Source organism: Emys orbicularis, chromosome 9 (assembly GCF_028017835.1).
Source record: "Emys orbicularis isolate rEmyOrb1 chromosome 9, rEmyOrb1.hap1, whole genome shotgun sequence".
Taxonomy (NCBI): domain Eukaryota; kingdom Metazoa; phylum Chordata; order Testudines; family Emydidae; genus Emys; species Emys orbicularis.
The window spans coordinates 106977461-107001124 of NC_088691.1; the positions used below are offsets into that span (position 1 = coordinate 106977461).

The 23664-nt window shown below is 45.7% G+C and overlaps 2 protein-coding genes across 2 annotated transcripts in view; both read right to left on the reverse strand.

The window, feature by feature from the left end:
- Positions 1-5755, reverse strand: part of ACAP2 (ArfGAP with coiled-coil, ankyrin repeat and PH domains 2) — a 119572-nt gene extending 113817 nt beyond the window's left edge. The window contains exon 1 of the mRNA XM_065410377.1: positions 5682-5755. Within this exon, the coding sequence (XP_065266449.1) occupies positions 5682-5740 (59 nt within the window). The 5' untranslated portion in view covers positions 5741-5755. The remainder of the gene's footprint in view (positions 1-5681) is intronic.
- A 4868-nt stretch (positions 5756-10623) lies between these two features.
- Positions 10624-23664, reverse strand: part of PPP1R2 (protein phosphatase 1 regulatory inhibitor subunit 2) — a 34986-nt gene continuing 21945 nt past the window's right edge. The window contains exon 6 of the mRNA XM_065410720.1: positions 10624-12318. Coding sequence (XP_065266792.1) covers positions 12251-12318 — 68 coding nt within the window. The 3' untranslated portion in view covers positions 10624-12250. The remainder of the gene's footprint in view (positions 12319-23664) is intronic.

The following is a 23664-nucleotide window of genomic DNA, read 5'->3' on the forward strand; positions in this document are numbered from 1 at the left end:
CTCCTATCAACCTTCTGTCTCCAGTCTGTACCCGTGGCATTCCACTCCTGCCCCATCACACTTCAGCCCTGCAGACTCGCAGTACCCCCTGCACTCAACATCTGTCCCTCTGCAGTTTGGCCCTGCTGAAGTACAGTACCCGCTGCACTGTACTCCAAAGGAGAAGGTTGGATATGATCCCTGAGCATACACAGATCTTTAGCAGTCCCGGGACCCCAACTCCTCCTGGGACCTTCCCTTCCCCCATCCCCCTCAGTGCTCATGTGTTTTTTTGTCTCTCTCTCTCCTCCGGCTGTTTTTTAATAAAATAATTGTGATGGTTTGGAAGCAATCTTTATTCTATTAATTGAAAGCAAACAGAGCCCTGCAAAGCAACAGACAATTATCTTAAACCTTCATATTGTATCGTCTGCACCAATCACAATCACCTCCTAGCATTACAAGCACTGCACTCCTGAGCATAGGAACAAATATTAGTGGCTTTCAGCTTCAAATTGCTGCCTTAAGGCATCCCTGGTCCTTATGGTCCTCTAATAGCCCTGGTCTCTGGCTGTTCAACCTCAGCCGCCAGGCGCTGAGCCTCTGTGGTCCAGCCCTGAGTGAAGCTTTCACTCTTTCCTCCACAAATATTATGGAGCGTACAGCACATGGCTATAAGCATAAGAATATTGTCATTGGCGAGGTCCAGCTTCCCATATAGGCATCGCCAGTGGGCCATTAAATGGCCAAAAGCACACAACAGTCATTCTGCACTTGCTCAGCCTATTGTTGAACCGCTCCTTGCTGCTATCAAGTTGCCCCGTGTATGGCTTCATAAGCCACGGAATTAAGAGGTAGGCAGGGTCTCCCAGAATCACAATGGGCATTTCAACTTCCCCTACGGTGATCTTTTGGTCCGGGAAAAAAGTCCCTGCTTGCAGCTTCCTGAACAGGCCAGTGTTCCGAAAGATGCGTGCGTCATACACTTTTCCGGACCAGCCTGCGTTAATGTCTGTGAAATGCCTACAGTGATCCACAAGCACCTGGAAAACCATTGAGAAATACCCCTTGTGATTAATGTACTCAGTGGCTAGGTGGTCTGGTGCCAGAAATGGAATATGCGTGCCACCTATTGCCCCTCCACAGTTAGGGAAGCCCATTTGTGCAAATCCATCCACAATGTCACGCACGTTGCCCAGAGTCACGGTCTTTAGGAGCAGGATGCGATTAATGGCCCTGCACACTTCCGTCAACATGAGTTCAACGGTAGACTTTACCACTCTGAAATGGTTAGCAACTGATCAGTAGCAGTCTGGAGTAGTCAACTTCCACAGTGCAATTGCCACATGCTTTTCCAACGGCAGGGCAGCTCTCATTCTCGTGTCCTTGCGCCGCAGGGCTGGGGCGAGCTCATCACACAGTCCCAATGCCTGATGGGGCAAAGACATTGTCATGGATAGTTCTGTGTACATGTCGTCAGACACCCCTCCCTCCCTCAGTGAAAACAACGGCAAAAAATCGTTTCTCACCTTTTTTCCTGGGTTACCCGTGCAGATGACATACCACAGCAAGCATGGAGCCTGCTCAGCTCACTGTCACCGTATGTCTCCTGGGTGCTGCTGGCAGACGCGGTACTGCAGTGCTACACAGCAGCATCCCCTTGCCTTGCCTTGCAGACGGCAGACAGTACAATACGACTGCTAGCCGTCATCGTCGTCCCGTAACCTCGGTTAGGTTGGTCAGGAGGCGCCTGGGCAGACATGGGTGCTCCTGGCCGGCCTCGGTGAGGTCGGTCGGGGGCTCCTGGACAAAAATGGGAATGACTCCAGGTCATTCTCTTCTTTAAGTTTCGTCTAATGGAGATTCAGTCCTGCCTGGAATATCATGCCAGCTGGAGGCTTCTGCCTCAGGCTGCTCTCCCAGTCGGCAGCACCGCGCGGTCGCACCTACCCCAGCCTACCCCTTGCTCCCATGGCTCATGAAGCCTGGACAGTATAAGGAGCAGTTCAACTATAGGCTGAGCAAGCGCAGAATGGTGGTAGAATGTGCCTTTGGATGTTTAAAAGCTCGCTGGTGCAGTTTACTGACTTGGACAGACCTCAGCGAAAGCAATATTCCCATCGTTATTACTGCTTGCTGTGTGCTCCACAATATCTGTGAGAGTAAGGGGGAGATGTTTATGGCGGGGTGGAAGGTTGAGGCAAATCGCCTGGCCACTGATTACGCGCAGCCAGACACCAGGGCGGTTAGAAGAGCACAGCAGGGTGCGCTGTGCATCAGAGAAGCTTTGAAAACCAGTTTCATGACTGGCCAGGCTATGGTGTGAAAGTTCTGTTTGTTTCTCCTTGATGAGCCCCCCCCCCCCCCCTTGGTTCACTCTACTTCCCTGTAAGCCAACCGCCCTCCCCTCCCCCCTTTGATCTCCGCTTGCAGAGGCAATAAAGTCATTGTTGTTTCAAATTCATGCATTCTTTATTAATTCGTCACACAAATGGGGGATAACTGCCAAGGTAGCCCGGGAGGGGTGGGGGAGGAGGGAAGCACAGGGGTGGGGTAGTTGTAGGGGCACCCCCTAGAATGGCATGCAGCTCATCATAGAAGCGGCATGTCTGGGGCTCTGTCCCAGAGCGGCCGTTTGCCACTCTGGTTCTTTGGTAAGCTTCTCACGGCACTGCTGCAGGTCCCTGTTATAACCTCTGTCCTTCATGCCCTTGGAGATTTTTTCAAATATTCCGGCATTTCGTCTTTTGGAACAGAGTTCGGATAGCACGGATTCGTCTCCCCATACAGCAATCAGATGCAGTACCTCCCGTTTGGTCCATGCTGGAGCTCTTGCAATTCTGGGACTCCATGGTCACCTGTGCTTATCAGCTCACTACACTGGCCAAACAGGAAATGAAATTCAAAAGTTTGCGGGGCTTTTCCTGTCTACCTGGCCAGTGCATCTGAGTTGAGAGTGCTGTCCAGAGCGGTCACAATGGAGCACTCTGGGATAGCTCCCGGAGGCCAATACCGTTGAATTGCGTCCACACGACCCCAAATTCGACCCAGCAGGGTCAATTTCAGCGCTAATCCCCTCGTCGGGGAGCAGTACAGAAATCGATTTTAAGAGCCCTTTAAGTCGACAAAAATGGCTTTGTCGTGTGGACGTGTGCAGGGTTAAATCGATCTAACGCTGCTAAATTCGACCTAAACTCGTACTGTAGACCAGGGCTAAGAGGAATTACGGGGCCAAAACCAGACTGACATGCTAAAGCAACCAAATGCAGGCTCTGGCTAGCCTGTGTGTGGGTGGCACCCCCAGCCATGACAGACATTGGACAAAGGGTTCAGGGAAGGGATTTGGCTGCAGGGCACTGACTTCCATCGTCAAACAGCAGCTCCCTGTTGAGAGAGAACTCTTGGCCACGGGACCAGCCAACCAGAAAGGCCCAGCTTTAAAGGAGGTGTTCCCCCCTCAACTACCTGTTCTTGAGACAGTTTGGCTATTGAAAGCATGGAGCATAGAGGAGGTGCCCCCAGACTCCATATCCAGAAGGAGAGGATTTCCCTCGCTGGGAGGATCAAAAAGGTCCCTTCTGGTCTCTCACATGATGCAAAATAATCGGGTGTCAAGCTTCAGTGCTATCCAGGGCATTAGAGGAGACTGAGCGTCTGTGGCCTGGGCCTGGCGTGGTGCCCAGCTGAGCTTTAAGTGTCTCCTGACCCTGCTGGGTGCTGCAGGCGGACGTCCCGGTGCCCCAGCCTGTCCATTAGTCTCCTGTTAGCCCCCCTTGCTCCAGAAGCCAGGAGAAAGTCAGGGTTTGAGCAGCCCAGGGGCCTGCTCAGCCTGGTAGATACTGGCCTTGCAGCACGATGACTCAACACAGAGTCATAGGGATACTGCACCTGCAGGCGGACGTCCTGGTCAGCAGAGGCTTACCGGCATCCAAGGGAAGTGTTGGCACCATACCACACACAAGCAGCAGCCAGGCCTGCAGCATCTATTTGACTGTATGAACTTGCCTTCAGCAGCTCACGGACAGAGTTCCAACACAAAGGACAGTGTGCAAAGACGACTGACAGCTGCAGAAACTCTGTGGTTGCACCCGGTCATTATGGTTACTAGAGGGGATATCTGAGGGAGACTGATTATTGTTGTGGGGTTTATGTATTCATCTGTCCTCTGGTTCCCCTAGTTTTCCCTTTACCCCATTCCTATCCTTACCCTTTTTTGTAACTTAACCCTCTTCTTTCCTCCAATACATTTTTTGTACATAAGAACGGCCATACTGGGTCAGACCAAAGGTCCATCCAGCCCAGTATCCTGTCTACCGACAGTGGCCAATGCCAGGTGCCCCAGAGGGAGTGAACCTAACAGGTAATGATCAAGTGATCTCTCTCCTGCCATCCATCTCCACCCTCTGACAAACAGAGGCTGGGGGCACCATTCCTTACTCATCCTGGCATTAAGTCCATTAATGGACTTAACCTCCATGAATTTATCCAGTTCTCTTTCAAACCCTGTTATAGTCCTAGCCTTCACAACCTCCTCAGGCAAGAAGTTCCACAAGTTGACTGTGCGCTGTGTGAAGAACTTCCTTTTATTTGTTTTAAACCTGCTGCCCATTAATTTCATTTTGTGGCCCCTAGTTCTTGTATTATGGGAATAAGTAAATATTTTTTCCTTATCTATTTCCTCCACAACACTCATGATTTTATATACCTTCTTAAACATTGTCTATTCTTTTTCACTCGATGCCTAGAAGTCAGAGGCTAATTTATTCACACACACACACACACACACACACACCCAAGGTGCAGAACAGCCACTGAGAATCCAGTTTCACTCTAGCCACCACCAAGCAGAGGGAACACAAGGGTCCTAGGGCTCATTGATATTCAAGATGGGTCATGGAGTCACAAGAGAGTGAGGATCAAGCACCCTCTCCCCCATGGGGAGCATGGGTGCTCTGTGCATAAGCCCCGTCCTGTATGGGGGCTGCCAAAGGCGGCAGCCAGCGAGAAATTGAGGTCCCACCCTAAGGAGGGGGAGGGACACATTCAGCCAGGTCTCTGAACACTGAGTAGGTCACTATGTTAAGCTGAAATAGAACAACGTTTTGCCTTTTACTGCTTTCCTTCGTGTTGTCCAGACAGCTTTTCACTTCAGGTACATCAAATCCTGAACTTTCTCCCTGCCCCCCGGACACTCACAAAATTTTGGAAGACCTTAATGGTGATCCCACAACTGCAGTGAGCTTTAGTGCAGAATTCCCAGCCCCGACCTGAAAACAGGTGGATCCCCAGGGTACAACGTGACTGACAGTACCGTACAACATTCTGATTCAAAATTTACCACTACACAATGTACAGAAGGACACAGAAGAATTAAGAACTGGCTGACGGATGTCAGAAAGGAGTTTGCCCCGGGGAAACATCTCATGGGGGTAGTCCTAGGGGAGTTTTACAGGGATTAGTAAGAGGCCTGACATTATTCAATGTTTTCATCAGTGATCTGTAAGTAAATATAAAATCAGTGCCGATAAAATTTGCAGATGACAACGACTGTCAGAGTGGTAAATAATGAGGATCCGGATCAATTAGTAAGCTGTGTCCATTCAAACAAAATGGGTTTTAGTACAGAAAAAAAAAAAAAAAAAAAAAAAAAAAGTTATACATCTAGGATCAAAAAATACAGGTCATCCCTACAGAATACAGACCTGGAAAGCAATGATTCTGGAAAGGATTCAGGGGTCACAGCAGACAAACAACTGAACATGAACTCCCAGCGCCATGCTGTAGCAAAAAGGATTCATGCAATTCTTGGATACATAGAAAGAGGAGGGTAGGGAGGTGGTATTTCCTCGGAATAAGGCACTGATGACACACTGGAATGCTGCATGCAGTTCTGGTGTCTATATTTTAGAAAAGACAGAGAAAAAAAATCAGAGAAGGTACAGAAAAGAGCCACAAAAATGATTCAAGGGCTGGAGAAAATGCCTTCCAGCGAAACACTTCAAGAAAGAACTCAATCTGTTCAGTTTATCAGAGATTGAGAGGTGACGACCTACATGGGGAAAAAATATTAAGAATTCTTTAATCTAGCAGAGAAGGTCATAACAAGAACCAAGGGCTGGAAGTTGAAGCCAGACAAATTCAAATTAGAAATATGACAGTGAGAGTGACTAACCATTTGAACAAACGACCGTGGGAAGCGGTGGATTCTCCATCTCTAGCTGTCTTCAAATCAGGACTAGATGCCTTTCTGGAAGATGCTTTAGCTAAACAAGTTATTGGGTTCAACATAGCAGTGTCTGGGTGAAATTTGATGACCTGGGCTGTACAGAGGGGGACATGAGATTTTCTAAAGCAGCAGTTCTCAACCCGGGTCCGCAGCCCCCGAGGGGCCACCCCTGCTGGACCCTGGAGTTTTTATAGCATATGGGGGGCCTCAGAAAGAAGACTGAAAACCCCTGGTCTAAATTTCCCTTTGGTCTATAAATTCTATGCCTATATCATGGGGCACTACCCTCCAGTGTGTCCCCCTGTGGCACCTCAGGTGCACTGCACTGCACCCAAACAGGTTTTTTCAGTCAATTACCCAGACTAAATTGGTTCACAACACTTAGAGGCTCTGATTTATTAAGTCTTTCCACAAAGTGTAACTCACTTTATTAGCTGTTCACCCGATTCTCAGTCCATACAAGCATCCTGGCCAGCTCACACTGTGCTTGGGAGACTAACCCAGCCCTCTACCTGGAGCTGGCGTTGTACTGGGTCACCTCTCACACAGAAGCCCCCAAGCTCTCCTCCTCTGAGCTGGGTTGTAATTTAGCCCATTGTAGGGCCTAAGCTTCTCCTTCACTCTTCAGGCCCAGAGGATTCAGCAGGCCACCTTCGCCTGGTGTCTGCACTGCTGTGAGGGAGGAGGTAGTTCACCCCAACTGACCTGGCGAGAGGGGAGCCTTGCCCCACCCACTCTGCAAGGCCCATGGCCCCAATCCCATAGGGACACAGTGACAAGACTTATTCCCAGGACGGCTTCCTCTCAATATCGCCTAGGCACGTGTGCGTTGCGTGTGTATACAGGTATCAGAACTTTCAAAATCTTAACGGGCCATGCCTTGTGACAGGGTGGGCTGACAGCCATGGGGCAGACTACCATACACACTGTTTACTCCACAAACACCAAGGATGAGGGATTAGCCTAAGGAAACAAAATCCAGTATGGTAGAAGGAGGCCACAATCCTCCACGCTGGCAGCAACAGCTGTAATGCTACAGGATAACCAGGCAGATTCCCCACCTGCATCAATATAGAATCATAGAATATCAGGGTTGGAAGGGACCTCAGGAGGTCATCTAGTCCAACCCCCTGCTCAAAGCAGGACCAATCCCCAACTAAATCATCCCAGCCAGGGCTTTGTCAAGCCTGACCTTAAAAACATCTAAGGAAAGAGATTCCACCACCTCCCTAGGTAACCCATTCCAGTGCTTCACCACCCTCCTAGTTTTTCCGAATATCCAACCTAAACCTCCCCCACTGCAACTTGAGACCATTACTCCTTGTTCTGTCATCTGCTACCACTGCGAACAGTTTAGATCCATCCTCTTTGGAACCCCCTTTCAGGTAGTTGAAAGCAGCTATCAAATCCCCCCTCATTCTTCTCTTCTGCAGACTAAATAACCCCAGTTCCCTCAGCCTCTCCTCATAAATCATGTGCTCCAGCCCCCTAATCATTTTTGTTGCCCTCCGCTGGACTCTTTCCAATTTTTTCACATCCTTCTTGTAGGGTGGGGCCCAAAACTGGACACAGTACTCCAGATGAGGCCTCACCAATCTCAAATAGAGGGGAATGATCATGTCCCTCGATCTGCTGGCAATGCCCCTACTATATAGCCCAAAACGCCATTAGCTTTCTTGGCAACAAGGACACACTGTTGACTCATATCCAGCTTCTCGTCCACTGTAACCCCTAGGTCCTTTTCTGCAGAACTGCTGTCTAGCCACTCGGTCCCCAGCCTATAGCAGTGCATGGGATTCTTCCGTCCTAAGTGCAGGACTCTGCACTTGTCCTTGTTGAGCTAGGCAGCATGGTAGGTGCAGAAGTACGTACATAGGCTACCATATTGTTGGGATGGCAGAGAAGCTGCCATACAGACCATAACTCCACCAGGTTTGGTGTAACTCAGTGAGATACCATGTCATTAGAGGGGGTTTTTTTTAATGACACTACAACACAATTATAAAGTAGGACTAAATATCCCAATTTCAGTAGCCAGCTGTGATACCCAGCTCTGACAAAAACTGCCAATTTTCTCTTTTAAAAAACCCCAGAAGTCAGAATCTGATTTTCCTAATATTAGAAGGGAGCAGTGGCAGGTATAATTTACTTTGCATCTCACATTTAAGACTGGTTGTGAAGTGGGAAAAGTCACTAAATCTGAGAAATTACTATGAAACAGCAACTATAAAAACAGGTTAAAATATTTAGAGGAAGAGGACCTATACAAATCAAATAGTTTAACACAAGATACTAGGTTATGAAAAGAAATTCAGTTTTCAATGAACAATTCCATCAGTGGGTTAAAGCCAAAAGAATGTTCTTAATGAACAATTTAAATGATGCTATTTGCACAAGAGTCTAGTATAAAGTTTATTTACAGAGACTTATTTCTCCAGCAACTGACATCTTGTATTCATTTTACAAACAAAAGGTTTAAAAAATAAATGTAGAAAATACTTATCATGCAAAGTGTTGCAGAACAGTTTCTTAGGAGCGCTATTCTCCAATTTCTAAGTAAATAGTCGTAACATTCTGTCTCTGCTTTTATACACCACATTGCAATACTCAGCACCTGACAACCACCATGATATTACAATCTTACTATCTTCTTCCTATTAGACAAGCCAAGGAGACTTTTTTCCTTTTCCTCTCCTTTTCCCCACCTCTCAAAAGGTGGGCTATTTTTCAATATGGCAGATTTACAACAAATGGCAGGTACCTTGTACAGTTTTTTTAAAAAACTATATATACTGCATTGTAATAATCACAAGTTTTTAAACAAATTTACTTAATTTTAGCCTTTAAAATGTCTTGAGATAGTGGTGTGGATAAAGCCAAGTAATCCCAGTTCCAGATTGAAACTACTTTTAAGAAACATCAAGTTGTGCCTAAAGCAAATGAAATGAACCAACCACCAGCAATAAAACAGAAAATATACACACAATCATATTTATATAGTGATGGCAAGTTTTAAAGATGATCCTCTATATTATATTTTCTTTACAAATAAAAACCCACTTAAGAAAAAGATAGATTTGTATTTCAGTTGTACTTAATTTATCTCTAATTGAGGTATCAGGGAGATCATGCATAGCTTGTTTTTGAAGAGCCCTTAGTCATCAAAGGGCCTATGAACCCAAAACAACAAGTTGCTCAAAGTTAATGAAAGCTAGGGGTGCATCAGCAATTCAAGATAACCCCTCCGCCAAGATGGCACAGCCCACCCATACCTGGTGTTTTATGGCTTGTCATGGAAAACAGATTCTTTTTAGGATCTACCTTTGTTTACTGAAAAGTAAACAATGTGTGTATATAAATAAAATCCTTCCCAGGTAGTACTGAGGATGCTAACAGCAGCACCTCCTTGGGGCATTAGCTGTAAATGCAATTCTGTACAAGCAAGAATGGAAAGGGGCGGGGGGGGGGGGGGGGGGGGGAGACGACGACAAAAGAGAACAAGTGGCTTAAACTGCTCACTTTTTGGCCCAAAGTAGTCTATAGAAACTGCCATGTTTGACACTGAATGATAGACAGCATATGCAACATTGAAACTGTAGCTTCACTGCTATGGAGTGAGTCAACACCATTCAGCAGCTGTTTAAGCTCCTTTCTTGTAACTGGACAATGTGTTCGTAAGTAATGTCAACCCACCCACAGAGCAGCCCTGTAAATCTAACAAACCAACAATATAAACTGCCACATTTAGGAAGACAAGCACAGCAAAGAACAGACACATCCTGGCTCTTGTTTTGGCAGTGGGAGGAGAGGAGAGGGGAAGGAAGGGAACGCCATCCTTCATGGACACAGGTGTCTAGCAGTTAGTGCTTTCTTATATAAACGGATGCTAAAAATTCTCATCTGTCAAGAGAACTGGAGCAGTTCTAATCCTTGAGTGCTATGTACCCTTCAACTCCTGAAGTTAATCAAGCTAATGGATGTCAGCTCCCACTAATTACCTCACCTCTCATGAGAGCCCCAGCATCTCTCAGGATTTAGCCAAAAGTGACCAGAATCAAGTATCAATCAATATGCTTGCAATTATAACATGATCTTTTTAAAAAAGGAAAAAAGACTGACTGGAAAAACAGTAGCAAATAAAGCAACTATTTTTCATATAATCAAGCAAAAACAGATGCATCACTCAATCTCTCCTTACTTCCAATTAATGGAAAAGACAATTTTAGCCAGAAATCAAACCAGATTATGAGGTTTTTGTTTGCCTTTTCATGATTGAGCCTTTAGGATTAAAGTTTTCAAATTTTTACTCCGCAACCATGAGGGCTAGAAATTTTTTTATTAATCATAATGAAACTTGAAATTCTCACTAATCACACAAATCCAGGAGCTGGGGCTAAGAAATACTAAATATTACAAGAGCTGGCAACATAGCTATCTACAAAACGGAACATTAACCAGAGACTTAGGAATCCACACACTAATTTGGTATAGCTCACCCGCACACTTTTGGGTGATTCAGTCTACTGAAACATTCCACGTGATTATATTTTTCCAGTGATAAATATGGCATTCTAGTGTTTCAGAAACGCTCACACGTGAGTTCAAAATAATTGTAAAGTAACTTTTTCATTCTTTTATTCAGACTTCACAAATACAGTGGACAGGAAGTCATTTTAAAATAGGTCCGTATAATTATGGACTTTTGGAACGTATCAAATTTAGTTCAAATTTAAGAGAAATACAGACATAATTGAATACAAAATATTCCATGACCAACCCACAGCTTTAAGTGTACTTCATTTGCGGAATAAAACCAAGTGCTACTCTGAATACTAGTACATCCACACCATAGTCAAGATCTTTTGAGTGGGATGTTATTGTTTACAGTAAACTGCAGGTTCAGAACTCTCTCTCCATCAGGGCTATAGAACCACACTGTTAACAGCACGTAAATTATAGATTATATGACAACCTCCCTTCTATTCTTCCAAATAGCCTTCATCTTACAAAAGCAGCTGCTGCAAGTTACATTGGATCAGGAAATTTCTAAACCAGTGGTTTTCAATATACAGATTACAAGTCCCAAGAAGGAATTAGGTCATCAGCAGTTACCTAGGTGGAGTGGAAGGCTGGCACGATACAAAGCTACGCCATTCCATCTCCCTAGTACTGACGTAGATTTGCTCACACAACTACTTATCCTCAGATGCTAGCAGCATAAGTTCATGTCACAGCAAGTCAGAAGGTGCAAAGGATTCTAAGGCAGATCTGAAGGGAATCAGTAGAGAGTGACATTTGGGGGGCCTGAAGTGGAAAATATTGGAGAGAAGTTTGGAGATCTGAACAGATAAATAAGGAAAGTTCCAAAACCCATCTATCCCCAAGGGAAGAGATCATCACAATTCGATGCAAAATCAATGTCTGCACATCTCTAGTGTACAAATATCCCACCAGTTGTTAGTGTTGTCTTAATCAGGAACTAGTAACCTATTCCAAACAGATTTCTTTTTAAACCACAAAAATAATTCAGCTCTTCTCTTATAAAGATTGAGAAAATAGGAGTCATGACATACTGACATCTAGATTAACAGGTCAGAAAAATTCTACAAAAAGTTACACTACTAAAATAATCCCTTTTAAACTGCTAAATTCACCTGATAATACATATCAACCTGTAATTTACTGTACTGTTTGGCTCTTGAATTCCAAAACCCTTCTACTACAAGAGATACCACATCTAGAACAGTGTCAAATAAATAATCAACAAAACCAAAGATACTGATTTTTTGTATGTTTTAAAGCATGTGGAGTGACAATATGCTATGCAAGTTAATTTGTCAAATTTCTGGTTTGATGGATTATGAAGCAGTACTCTCCATGAAATACTAGGCACAAGAATAACCAGTTAGGCAGCTTTTCTGCCTAATATAAGAGTCTGTAAAGTTAACATTCTTGGCAATACAACACTATAACTGATATGCCTCTCAATACTTAAGATTGGCAAAACCATGAAGCACTGTATAAGTTTGTAGCTTTGACAAGCAGTTACAGTTCTGGACAGATTTCTTCTATGATGTGCGCTCTATTCTCCAGCTGGTCACTAGTAGCATGTGCTGTATAACAGAAAAAAGGAGAGAGATTACAAAACAGATTTAAATATTCATGGTTTGAACCACATGCACTCACAAGGCCTTCCTCTGTTGCCACAAAGAGCAGAGGTAACATTTGGCAACCCTGAAACATTTGACTCAGGATATGTCTACACTGCAATGTAAGCCTAGGGTTTGAACTCAGACTCAAGCCTACCCCGCCCCCTTCCATCTACATACAAATTGTGCTAATCTAGGGTTCCAGGACCCCACCAGCGTGGAGGGTCCGACCCAGGTCAAGCCAGGACCCAGGTTCAAGCCCTTTTACTTTGCAGTGTAGATGCAGCAAATGAGTGTAGATTATCAAGACCTAGGTTAACAAGCCCAGGGTCTGTTAACTCAAGTTCCACTAACCCTGGGCTTACGTTGCAGTGTAGACATACCCTCCGCAACCTGCATTTTTTTATAACACAAAAATAACATGTGGAGATATACCTATCTCATAGAGCTGGAAGGGACCCCGAAAGATCATCGAGTCCAGCCCCCTGCCTTCACTAGCAGGACCAAGTACTGATTTTTGCCCCAGATCCCTAAGTGGCCCCCTCAAGGATTGAACTCACAACCCTGGGTTTAGCAGGCCAATGCTCAAGCCACTGAGCTATCCCTCCCCCCTTTTCTGGGACCTCAGCCACTACCAAAACCCTCCCAAATAGTTCACTTTATTTTCATCCTAAAATGCTGAAAAAAACGCACCTCTTAGCACATACACAGTGCAGCAAAGATCCTATGTTCTCATGTGCTATGTGGGACCCTGATATATCCTATAAAATTTCTTAGAAGCTACTCATTTGCAGAGCCCAAGATACAAGATTCCTGAAACATAAGCATACTTATCACTTTTTAGCTCAATCCTGGGTGGACCTACTATACAGAGTTTTGCAATGAAGCAGCACAGTACTATAGTGAAAGGCTGCATAAGTATAGTTACAATTAACACATGCCCTCAATTGCTATTTCAGCCTCACCATGCTATATGAATTAAAGAAACTAGCACATCACCCATGACTTCTAAAATTTTCCTTAAAGGATTTCTGAATCAGACACACCCAAATTTCAGCTCCACACAATATTATGGAAGAAACTTTTGCATTAAACATACACAATACATCAAAAGAATTATCTTAATTCAACCCCATAAGTAACTGTAACACCATCTTGCAAATCCCACAGGACTTAAGAAAATACCAAGAAACAATGCTTCCCACTTACCACCTTAGCAGAATGCAGTCCTAAATAAACATTAATTGGTTCAAAGAAACTGTCTAGTGGCTAGAACAAACAAGGAAACTTAGAACCAAGAATAAGGACTTGTCTTTGATAAATGATTTGAAGAGCCCAACTTAAAAGGTATGCGGGGGTGGGGGGGTGGGGGAAAGGAGTGTTAACAGCCTCCAAATGGAGTCTAAGATACAAGGATAAAGTCTTTTGAACAATCAAATGGGGGAGTGATATGATCCTTTGTGGAGCTGATGTGAAGTTTAAAAAAAAGAAAGGCTCCCTGCCCTGACCCCCTTGCTACAGGAAAAGGATTAGGCCTTGGCTACACTTGGGACTTCACAGCAGTGTAGTCGCGCCGCCAGCGCTGCGAAAGAGCTCTCGCAGCGCTGTATGTACTCCACCTCTCCGAGGGGAGTAGCTTGCAGCGCTGCGAGGGAGTGTGCAGCGCTGCAGGCTCTGATTACACTGGCGCTTTACAGCGCTGTACTCGCTGCGCTCGGGGGGGGGGGGGGCGTTTTCACACCCCTGAGCGCAGCAAGTTGCAGCGCTGTACAGTGCCAGTGTAGCCAAGGCCATAGTCAAGCTGCCAACGCAGCCACATCTAACCTACAAAACCTTGCTACAGGGCAAAGTGACTACAGTCACTAAACAAAATTTTCCACAGCCGCATGAATTCCATACAATAGAAGTTTGTGACTCAGTCCTGAGCAGATTTTAGATCTATAAAATAAAGTTTCCCGTGCTTAATAGGTTATTCAAAACAATACAGTGGTCTATTGTAGACCGACCAGAGTAAAACAAACCAGACTGTCCTTCACAGAAAAGTGACAATGCCTCCTCTGAGGAGGGCCAGTTTAGGCACCTAAAGCTTGCCAGCCAAATATGCCAGGCTAATTAGACCACAGCAAGCCAGGCCAAGATGATCTCCCCTTTCAAAGACAGGAACAATCGGACTGGTATCCCACCTAGCCTTTTGGAAATAAGCCTAGGTTGTGTAGCAGATGTAAACAGACCAGTGAGAACTGGAGCCCAAACTCAGAGCCCAGACTATAAACCTCAGCAAGGACAAAAGCGTAACTAGGGGCCCTATTGTTTCTAGAGGGAAAAAATCAATGAACAATTGCATTGGGAGCTGCCTATATGGCACCCAGTTCTATCCAGGACTCTGATCTGCAGAGGGGAGATTTCAGAGGGCACACAGCACAACTGCGGTTTTCCCATTTTATCTCTGGTATGAGTATTTTGGAACCTGAGTCAGTCAAGCCTATAATTGATAAGGGCCACTCTTCAATTAGCAGGACCTGGGATGGAGCTTGAGTAAGACCAATATCCCTTTAAGACCTCAGTTCTGGTGATACACTTGCCTCACCTTTTGACAATGCAGAAAAAGGACACTGGACAGGTAGGGTTAAAACTCATTAGTCTCTGGATGAAACAGAAGGAAGAGAGCATAGGGTGGGAGTGGTATAAAAAAGGATGACGGGATAGTCATGAACATAATGTCACATGTTTGCCAATGGACTCTGCCACTCCCTGGAGTCCTAACCAAGAGGAAATGCTGAAGACACTGTTTTACTCAGCTTTTTCACAAAAGCACAGATGAAAAGTCCAGATCTTCACACCCAAATATAACTGAATCAGCTTCCTAAAACAGAGACTTTAGACAGCCAAATCATTCCCCCAGGAGAGTAAGAGATACCCCACGCTTACACACCATGGGAGAAGAGAAAAAATTAGAAGACTCTGCTAGATCTATATGCCATCTCAGAGATATGACAGATGAATGAGAAACCTCATCAACAGACTCTCACTGGTATAATGTGAATTAAGAAAAGCCACAGGCTCAACAGAAATTTGACTAAAAGCCAACACAGGAAAAAGTACAGGATGTATCAGTTTCCTTACTAGCCAAAACAGAAGATGCCTTATCAGAAACTTTGGGTGGAGACTTTATTATACGGACTCAGATTTTAAGCCCATAAGTAATTACTATGAAACTTAGTCTTACCTCCCACATAACAGGCCACAGAATTTCACCCAGTAAATCCAGCAATGGAAGAAGTTAGCCTTCCTTGCTATGTAAGCCTAATATTTGTACGCTATAGAGCCTAACAACTTGCAGCTGAACTAGAGTAGATCTTTCAGAAAGACATCAATGTGGGCACTCTTTTGCAGCTATTTGGATCCTGATCCAGAAGAGTTGTGAAACACTCTTATGAGTCCAAAGATGCAGCCTTGGGAATAAGATCAATAGCACTTTGATTGAGTTCCAGAAAGATCTAATCTAATAAATAATGACCAGTTACCCAACTGAACAGCATGTCTAAAGCAAGGAGATTAACAAAGCTGGTAAAAATGCAAGGATGAAGTCTGTAAAACAGCAGCTATTTTAGCCCTGTGGAAATTTGTCCCAGATTTATGATTATGATGCAAGCAGTTTTCTTGTCCAAACACAATGTTTTAAGGCCATATAGGATGACCTATAGGGATACCATCTCCAGTAGGCTCACTTCAACAAAATGCGGGGGGGGGAGAGAGAGAGAGAGAGAGAGAGAGGGGAGTTATTCTGGTCTGAGAGTTTCTGGGAAAAAAACCTAGTTACTTACCTATACAGTAATTGCTGTTCTTCAAGAGGTGTGTGCAGATATACATTCCACTGCCGGTATGTGAGTGCCTGGAGTTGGAAGCTATTGCCAGCAGTACCACTAGGTGACGTATGCGCCCCTACTCTCCTTGTACACTAAAATGAGGGCATAAAAGGGGTGTGATTGCTGCTTCCCTCTCTGTTTCCTGGCACCACCAGATATCTAAATGTCTGAAGTAGAGGGGAAGATGGGAAGGTCATTGAATGTATACGTGCACATCTCGGAGAACAAGAGTTACTGAACAGGTAAGTAACAGTTTTTTCTCTCCTTTGAGTGATTGGGCACATATATATTCCATTGCAGGTGACTCACCAGCAGTTCCTTCCCAGGCGGCAGGACTGTGGATTATATGGAAAGAGACAGTAACATTGCTTTGCTGAAGTGGACATCAACTCATGAAGATGGAGTAATAGCCTAGTGTCTCGAGAAGGTACGTACAGATGACCACATTGCTGCCTTGCAGATGTCCACTACATGAAATGTTGCTCAGGAAGGCTGAAGAAGTGGACTGAGCCCTTGTAGAGTGGTTGTCATCCCTGGGGAAGGTGAGACTTTAGCAAGCTCACAGTAAAGTAAAATGCATTCCAAAATCCAATGGGAAATGTGTTGAGCTGTAACTGGTTGACATTTAACTGCCTCAGCACAGGCCACGAAGTCTGGGGAAGGATCTGAACTACTTTGTGCAGTCCAAGTAGAATGCCACAGCTCAGTGAACATCCAAGGTGCAATCTTTCTTTAGTTTTGGATGTGTGGGGTTTCGGGAAAAATACTGGAAAATGGATGCTCTGATTAAGATGGAAACCTAACACTAGAATAAATTTAGGGTGCTGCCTAACAGAAAATTTCTCTTTATGGAAAACCATAAAAGGAAGGTCAGCTAGGACAGCCTGAAGTTCTGAAACTCTCTTTGCAGATGTGACTTCCACCCAAAATGCTGTTTGGAGAGATGATAGTGGTAAAGAAGTTGTTGCCAGAAGTGGAAGGGGGAAATCCATAAATCTGTATAGGACTAGAGTGAGATCCCATGAAGGTACTGGATCAAAACACAAGGATAGACGTTGGCTAGATTAGTGGTTTTCAAACTTTTTTTCTCGGGACCCAGTTGAAGAAAATTGTTGATGTCCGCGACCCACTGGAGCTGGGGATGAAGAGTTTGGGGAGGGGAGGGACTCAGGGCTGGGCCAGAGGGTTGGGGTGAGGGGGTGAAGGCTGTGGGGTGCGGCCAGGAATGAGGGGTTCAGGTGTGGGAGGGGGCTCAGGGCTGGGGATTGAGGTGCAGGAGGGGGTCAGGGCTCTGGGCTGGGGGTGCAGGCTCTCGGGTGGGGCCGGGGATGAGGGGTTTGGGATGTAGGAGGGGCTCTGGGTTTGGGGGGGGCTCAGTGCTGGGGTAGGGGTGTGGGAGGGGGTCAGGACTCTGGGCTGGGGGTGCAGTCTCTGGGGTAGGGCCGGGGATGAGGGGTTTGGGGTGCAGGAAGGGGTTCCAGGTTTGGGAGGGCTCAGGGCTGGGGCAGGGGACAGAGATGCAGGGTTGGGGTGCAGACTTACCTCTGGCGGCTCCCGGTCAGCGGCGCAGCCGGGGTGCATAGGCAGGCTTCCTGCCTGTCCTTGCACCGCAGACCGCGCTGCACCTGAAGCGGTCAGTAGCAGGTGCGGCTCCTAGGCAGAGGCACGCAAGCGGCTCTGCCCGGCTCTAGCCCACAGGCACCGCCACCCCCAGTTCCCATTGGCCGGTTCCCGGCCGACTGGAGTGCGGAGACGGTGCTCAGGGCAGGGGCAGCGCGTGGAGCCCCATGGCCCCCCTGCCTAGAAGCCGGACCCGCTGCTGGCCGCTTCCGGGGCGCAGTGCGGTGTCGGAGCAAGTAGGCACTAGCCTGCCTTAGCTGGGCAGCACCAACGGGACTTTTAACGTCCTGGTCAGCAGTGCTGACCAGAGCGACCCAGTGCCTGACATGCCGCGACCCAGTACTGGATCGCAACCCTAACTTTGAAAAATGCTGGGCTAGATCCTTTGGAAATCTAGAAATCAAAAGGTGTGAAAAGATTGAAAAGCCATCCACGGGGGTGTACTGCAGAGACAGAAGCCAAGTGGACTCTTATTGAACTAACTGAAAGGCCAGATGATATCAGAAACAAGAGGTAATCTAGTATGTGTCTAATTTCAGTGTAATGAGGCAATAACTGGTGAGATTCTGCCCAGATCAAAAACTTCTTCCATTATGCAACATAGGTGGTTCTGGTAGAGTCCTTTCTTCTGCTCACCAAGATGGTGTGGACCTCTTGGGAGAATAATCTTTCATGAGTATTCAACCAGAAATCATCAATGTGGCGAGGTGGAGAGATTAGATACTGGGTCGCGGAGACCTGATCTAGTTTTCAGACAGGAGATCCTCAACTTGGGGTAAAGTTACTGGTGGCCAGATGGAGTGCTGATGTAGGTACGTGAAACAATACAGTCTTGGCCAAGCTGGTGCCACAAGAATTAATGTTGTCTTTTCTCTTTTCTGTTTCCTGAGTATCCTTGGAATGAGATGAGATGGAGGGAATGCACAGAGCAATGATGGACCAGGAGAAAAGAAAGGCATCTGTCACTGAACCAGCCCTGCCACAGCCCACCCCGAAGCAAAATCTGCTGCATTTGTTGTTGAGGTTGGTCACAAATAAGTCTATTATTGGATATACCCACTGTTGGAAGATCTGAAAGAGAATATCCTTCTTTACTGACCATTCATGTTGTTCATAAAGCCCCCACTTGAGGCAATCTTCAGTAGTGTACCTCAATCCTGACAGACTTTTAACAAGACCTTGTTTCTTGTGCAGAGATTCCACAGGTGGATCGCTTCTTGGCACAGCTGAGACAACCTTGTACCTCCCTGCTTGCTGTCCATGAGAACATGAACCAAATAGGCTCAAATAGCAGCTCAGAGCTTCAACACATTTATGTGGAGCAAGTACTACTGACATTACCAAACAGCTTATGCCTAGAGATGACTGAGGTGCATCCACCAAAAGCTATGGGGTCCATCTGTTACAAGGGTCATAGTCTGTTCCAGTGTCAGAGAAAGAACCATTTTGCAGACATTGAGGGTCCAACCCCAATTCCAGGGACTGAAGCACTCATTCAGGTACACAAATCAGCATGTCCAATTGGCCAGCCTTGCAGACATCTGAAGTGAAGTCCAACATGCAGAGACACGTATGTGCACAAGGTCATGTGCCCCAGTAGTTGTAGGCAGAAGCAAGCTGTTGTCCATGGGTTGGATTTAAGGCTTCCAGACAGACACTATGGACTGAAACTTGTCCATTCGAAGGTAAGACCTGGAGGCTGGAGCATCAAGCACTGCCTCTTATAATAATTATTCATTGTGTTGATTGTAATGTTGATTTGCCTACATTCAGTTTCTTGCCTACACAAGAAAACAGCTGTCTCATGACAAGGATGCAATTTTGGACATGAGTGATTGATCTTCCCCAAACCAAACAATCATCCAGGTTAGGAAATATCTGGACACGTAGGCAGCACAGATAGGCCACTACCACCATCATACACTTGTGAACATCCTTCAGGCCAATGATAACCTTAAGGGAAGCACTGTGTACTGGGAGTGGCAAAGATACTTCTTGTGGCAAGGATGTATTGCCACACAAAAATAAGTCTCCTACAAATCACGGGCAGTATACCATTTTCCAACCACTCAGGAAGGGATAATGGAAGCAAGGGTGATCATCCTGAACTTATTTATCTTAATGAACCGGTTGAATTTTTGTAGAACTAGAATGGGTTGAAGACCAGGAAATCAGGAAGTACCAGGAACAGACACCTTTCCCTCTGTGTTAGTAGGGAACTCCTATTACTCCCAATTCTAAAAGAGACTGCACTTCCTGAAGCAATACAGTCTTGTGAGATAGGTCCATGGTAAGGGACAGGAGGGAGCTGAACCGGATGACATGTCCCTCCTTTACATAGGGAGGGAGGTGAGATATGGTCAGTGTGTTGTCCTTGATCGAGCAGTCAAAACAGCTGCTTGAAAGCGGAAGTTGTCTGATGAGAAGGGCCCACTGTGGATGATGCTGACTAGCAACATCTAGGAGGCTTAGGCCTTCTTTCGAAGATGTCTGAGACCTCTGCGGATACAAGGCTCTGTAGTACAACTGAGGTTTAAACTGTTTCCTCTTTGTTACTGTGGTGTAAACCCCCACTAAAAGATGGGTGGCACAGGAATCTTTTAAGGTGCGCATGGAGTCACCGGTTGTCTGGGAAAACAGTTTGAATCCCTTGAAGGATAAGTCTTCTATTGTATTTTGCAGCTTCCTCAGGACACAAGAGGCTGCAGACAAGAGCCTTCAATTAAGATGGCTGCAGCCATGGAGCATGAGGCAGTGTCAGCAATGTTGATGGCCACTTGAAGTGATAAACAGGTAGCAAAGTTTCCTTCAGAAACTATGGCCAAGAGCTGTCCTCAGTACTCCTCAGGCAATCTGTCTGCAAATTTGGAGACCGCTGACCAATTAGCAAAGGTGTATTTAAAACAACAGTGCCTGGTAATTTGACACTCTTCTGAAGACTGGCTGTGGTGCAGGCCTTCCTGTCATTTAAGTCCAGCCTTTTAAAATCTCTGACTTTAGAGTGGCCCCGGAATGAGACAGCCTGGAATACTCATTAGCAGCCATGACCATGAGAGAGTCTAATCAGGTGGGCAAAGAAATAACTGAAGTTTTGCTAAGGAACGTGATAGCCTCTGTCCGCTTGTTTGGCAGTGGGTGGGACAGAGGCTGACATTTGCTGGAGGGTTTGGGCCAGTTCCAGCAAGGCTGGAAAGGGTGACCCTTTCCGGGGCACGGCTCTGTAAGATATCTAGCTACCTGTGTCAGTTATTTTTTGCAAGCTCTGCCCACACTCCCAGAGATGTGGCCACCCTTCTCATAAGGTCCTGGAACACTTTAAAATCCTCCAGAAGAAAAATAGATGTTGACTTCTGGGTGACAGCCTCTTCTGGAGAAGATGAAATATTTGGTGGGGGAGCAGGGAGAGAACATCTAGAGGTTCCTCTAGTATTGCCCTGTCTTTTGTAGGCTCCAACAAGGGAGGAGGCCAAGGAATGGTAGAAGGGGCTTCCCTAGAGGTCCCTGGTATGGGTGAAGGTGACCTCCTTTTAAACTCTGGTGGAGGTCTAGACCCTACTGGAGTAGTCCAAGATGCCCAGTACGGCTATTCTCTTGGGGATATTCTACACTTCATACTGCCCAATGTGGTGGGTGCCACACCAGGGCCTCCTTGTAAGAGAGCCAATCATAACTTTTAGATTTGGTATCCCTGGAGAGAGGTCTGCAATGTGACTTAGGAGACCTCAGAGGAGACACTGGTTTCTTGTGGCCCAAGTCCAAAGAGAAGATGTAACTCTCCTCAGTAAACACAAGAGGTGGTCATGGAGCTCTTGGTGCTGCCCTAATGGCACTGACACAAAGGAAGTGTCCGAGGGAGCTCAAAGTGGTCAAGGCAGCTGAAATGCAGACAGATGCCAATGGTGCTGGGGAAGAATGAAGAAGCCAGTGAAAGAGATGAAGCCGTGCTGGTAAACACGGACTGTGCAGACACTGACACCACTGGTGACGGATGCTGTAACAAGGGAAAGTCTGATACCTGCAAACATAAGAGGTCCATCACTGCAAGGAAGGCCAGCGAAGTTGACTGCACCAAAGAGGTAATTTTTCAGCCACCTGAGCCGACAGTGCCAGAGCCAATGGCAATAGTGAAGACACCGGTCTCGATGGTCCTGGTGAGCAATGGTGCCTGCAACCAGACCTCAAGTCACCAGAGCATATACTGGAGGCTTGTCTGAGAGATGAAGAGTGGGACTTTGACTGTCTGTGAGACTCAGCTGATGGAAGCTTACAGCACTTCGAGGAAGCCACTTGGGATGATGAAGAGTAGCGTTTCTCTCTGAATTTTGGTCTCAAAGCTGTGCACGTTTTGTAAATGGAGAGTCTGTCCTCTTGTGGTCAGGGTCCAGCTCCGAAGACGACTTCTCTTTCTTTGTTGTGGTATGGAAGGAGGTACAAACTGAAGGTCTCCCCCACCTTGACAAATTAAGCAGATTTTGTACCTACCTGTGACAGGGATCATGGTCCTGCAAGTGGCACATTGCTTAAACCCTGGATATTTTTTCATGTTAAATTAATCAGTTCCTGAAACAACATACTATCTAACTATCCTAAACTATACTATACTAAATTTAACTAGAACTATATAAAGTGAGAAGAACTCTTTAGAGAGGCTAGTGAACCAAAGCTAAATAGCTACGGGGAGCTGCTACTCTCACCATAGGCAGTAAGAAGGAACAGAGAGGAGTGGAGACAATGCCCCTTTTATGTCCTCAGCTCAACACAGGAGGAGAGTTTGGGCACGTGCGCCACTTCGTGGTACTGCTGGCAAAATCGCCAACTCAAGTGCATTGAATATATACCTACAGTTGAATGTATATGTCCACGATCACTTAAAGAATAACCAAGAGTTGTTGCCTGCCTGTGGACCTATTAAATCTGAAAGCCTAATTAAGAGCTGTCAGTTCTCTTAACATTAGCCTCATTGCAGACAATTTTCAGAAGGCTGGTAGGAATTTAAGACAGGGACAAGACATTTACTAACACAGGTTTGCTTAAAGTTCATTCCCCTTTTATCATTCCTGCTCCCCCAAAAACTATACATATAATCAGTTACTCAAGGGAGAACTTTCAATCTACCAGCAAAGATAAAAATGAAGAGTTATTGGATTTTAAAGAGAAAAATAATTAGGCAAACGGAGCAAAAGTGAATCAGATATTCAGCCTATTACGTAGAGATTAAAAGGTGATGAAGTATTTCACTGATTAGGCAAAGTGATATAAATGAAAGAATAAACTAAACTGCAGAAAGTTAAGCAACAAGTTCACAAAAAGGAAAACTCAAGCTGAAATAGTTAGGAGAGTTACTGGACTGGTAAGCTGGTATAAATAAAGTGTTAGAAACGTATACAGTTAATTGGGCACGAGCAGTCAGTCAGGAATTGATAATTACCAGATGCAGCTCAGAAATCAGATTATGAAGCAGGATGGAGTGATGTCAAACAGCAGAGATGGAAAAATGCTGCAAAGGCGTGCCCTTCTTTCCCCTGGAGAGCGCAGCTGGGGAGCGGAGCTGCCTCCCTGCTTTATAGCAGGGAGCAGAAAGAAGATGGCAGCTTCAAGCCACGGAGAAAGGCCATAAAGATGCCTATTCGTGTCCTCCTTTCCCCTGGAGAGTGAAGCTCTAGTAAATAGCCATTATATGGCTTAGGATTATGCATTACTAGGGCCCTACCAAATTTACAGCCATGAAAAACGCATCACGGATCGTGCAATCTGGTCTCCCCCCGTGAAATCTGGTCTTTTGTGTGCTTTTACCCAATACTATACAGATTTCATGGGGGAGACC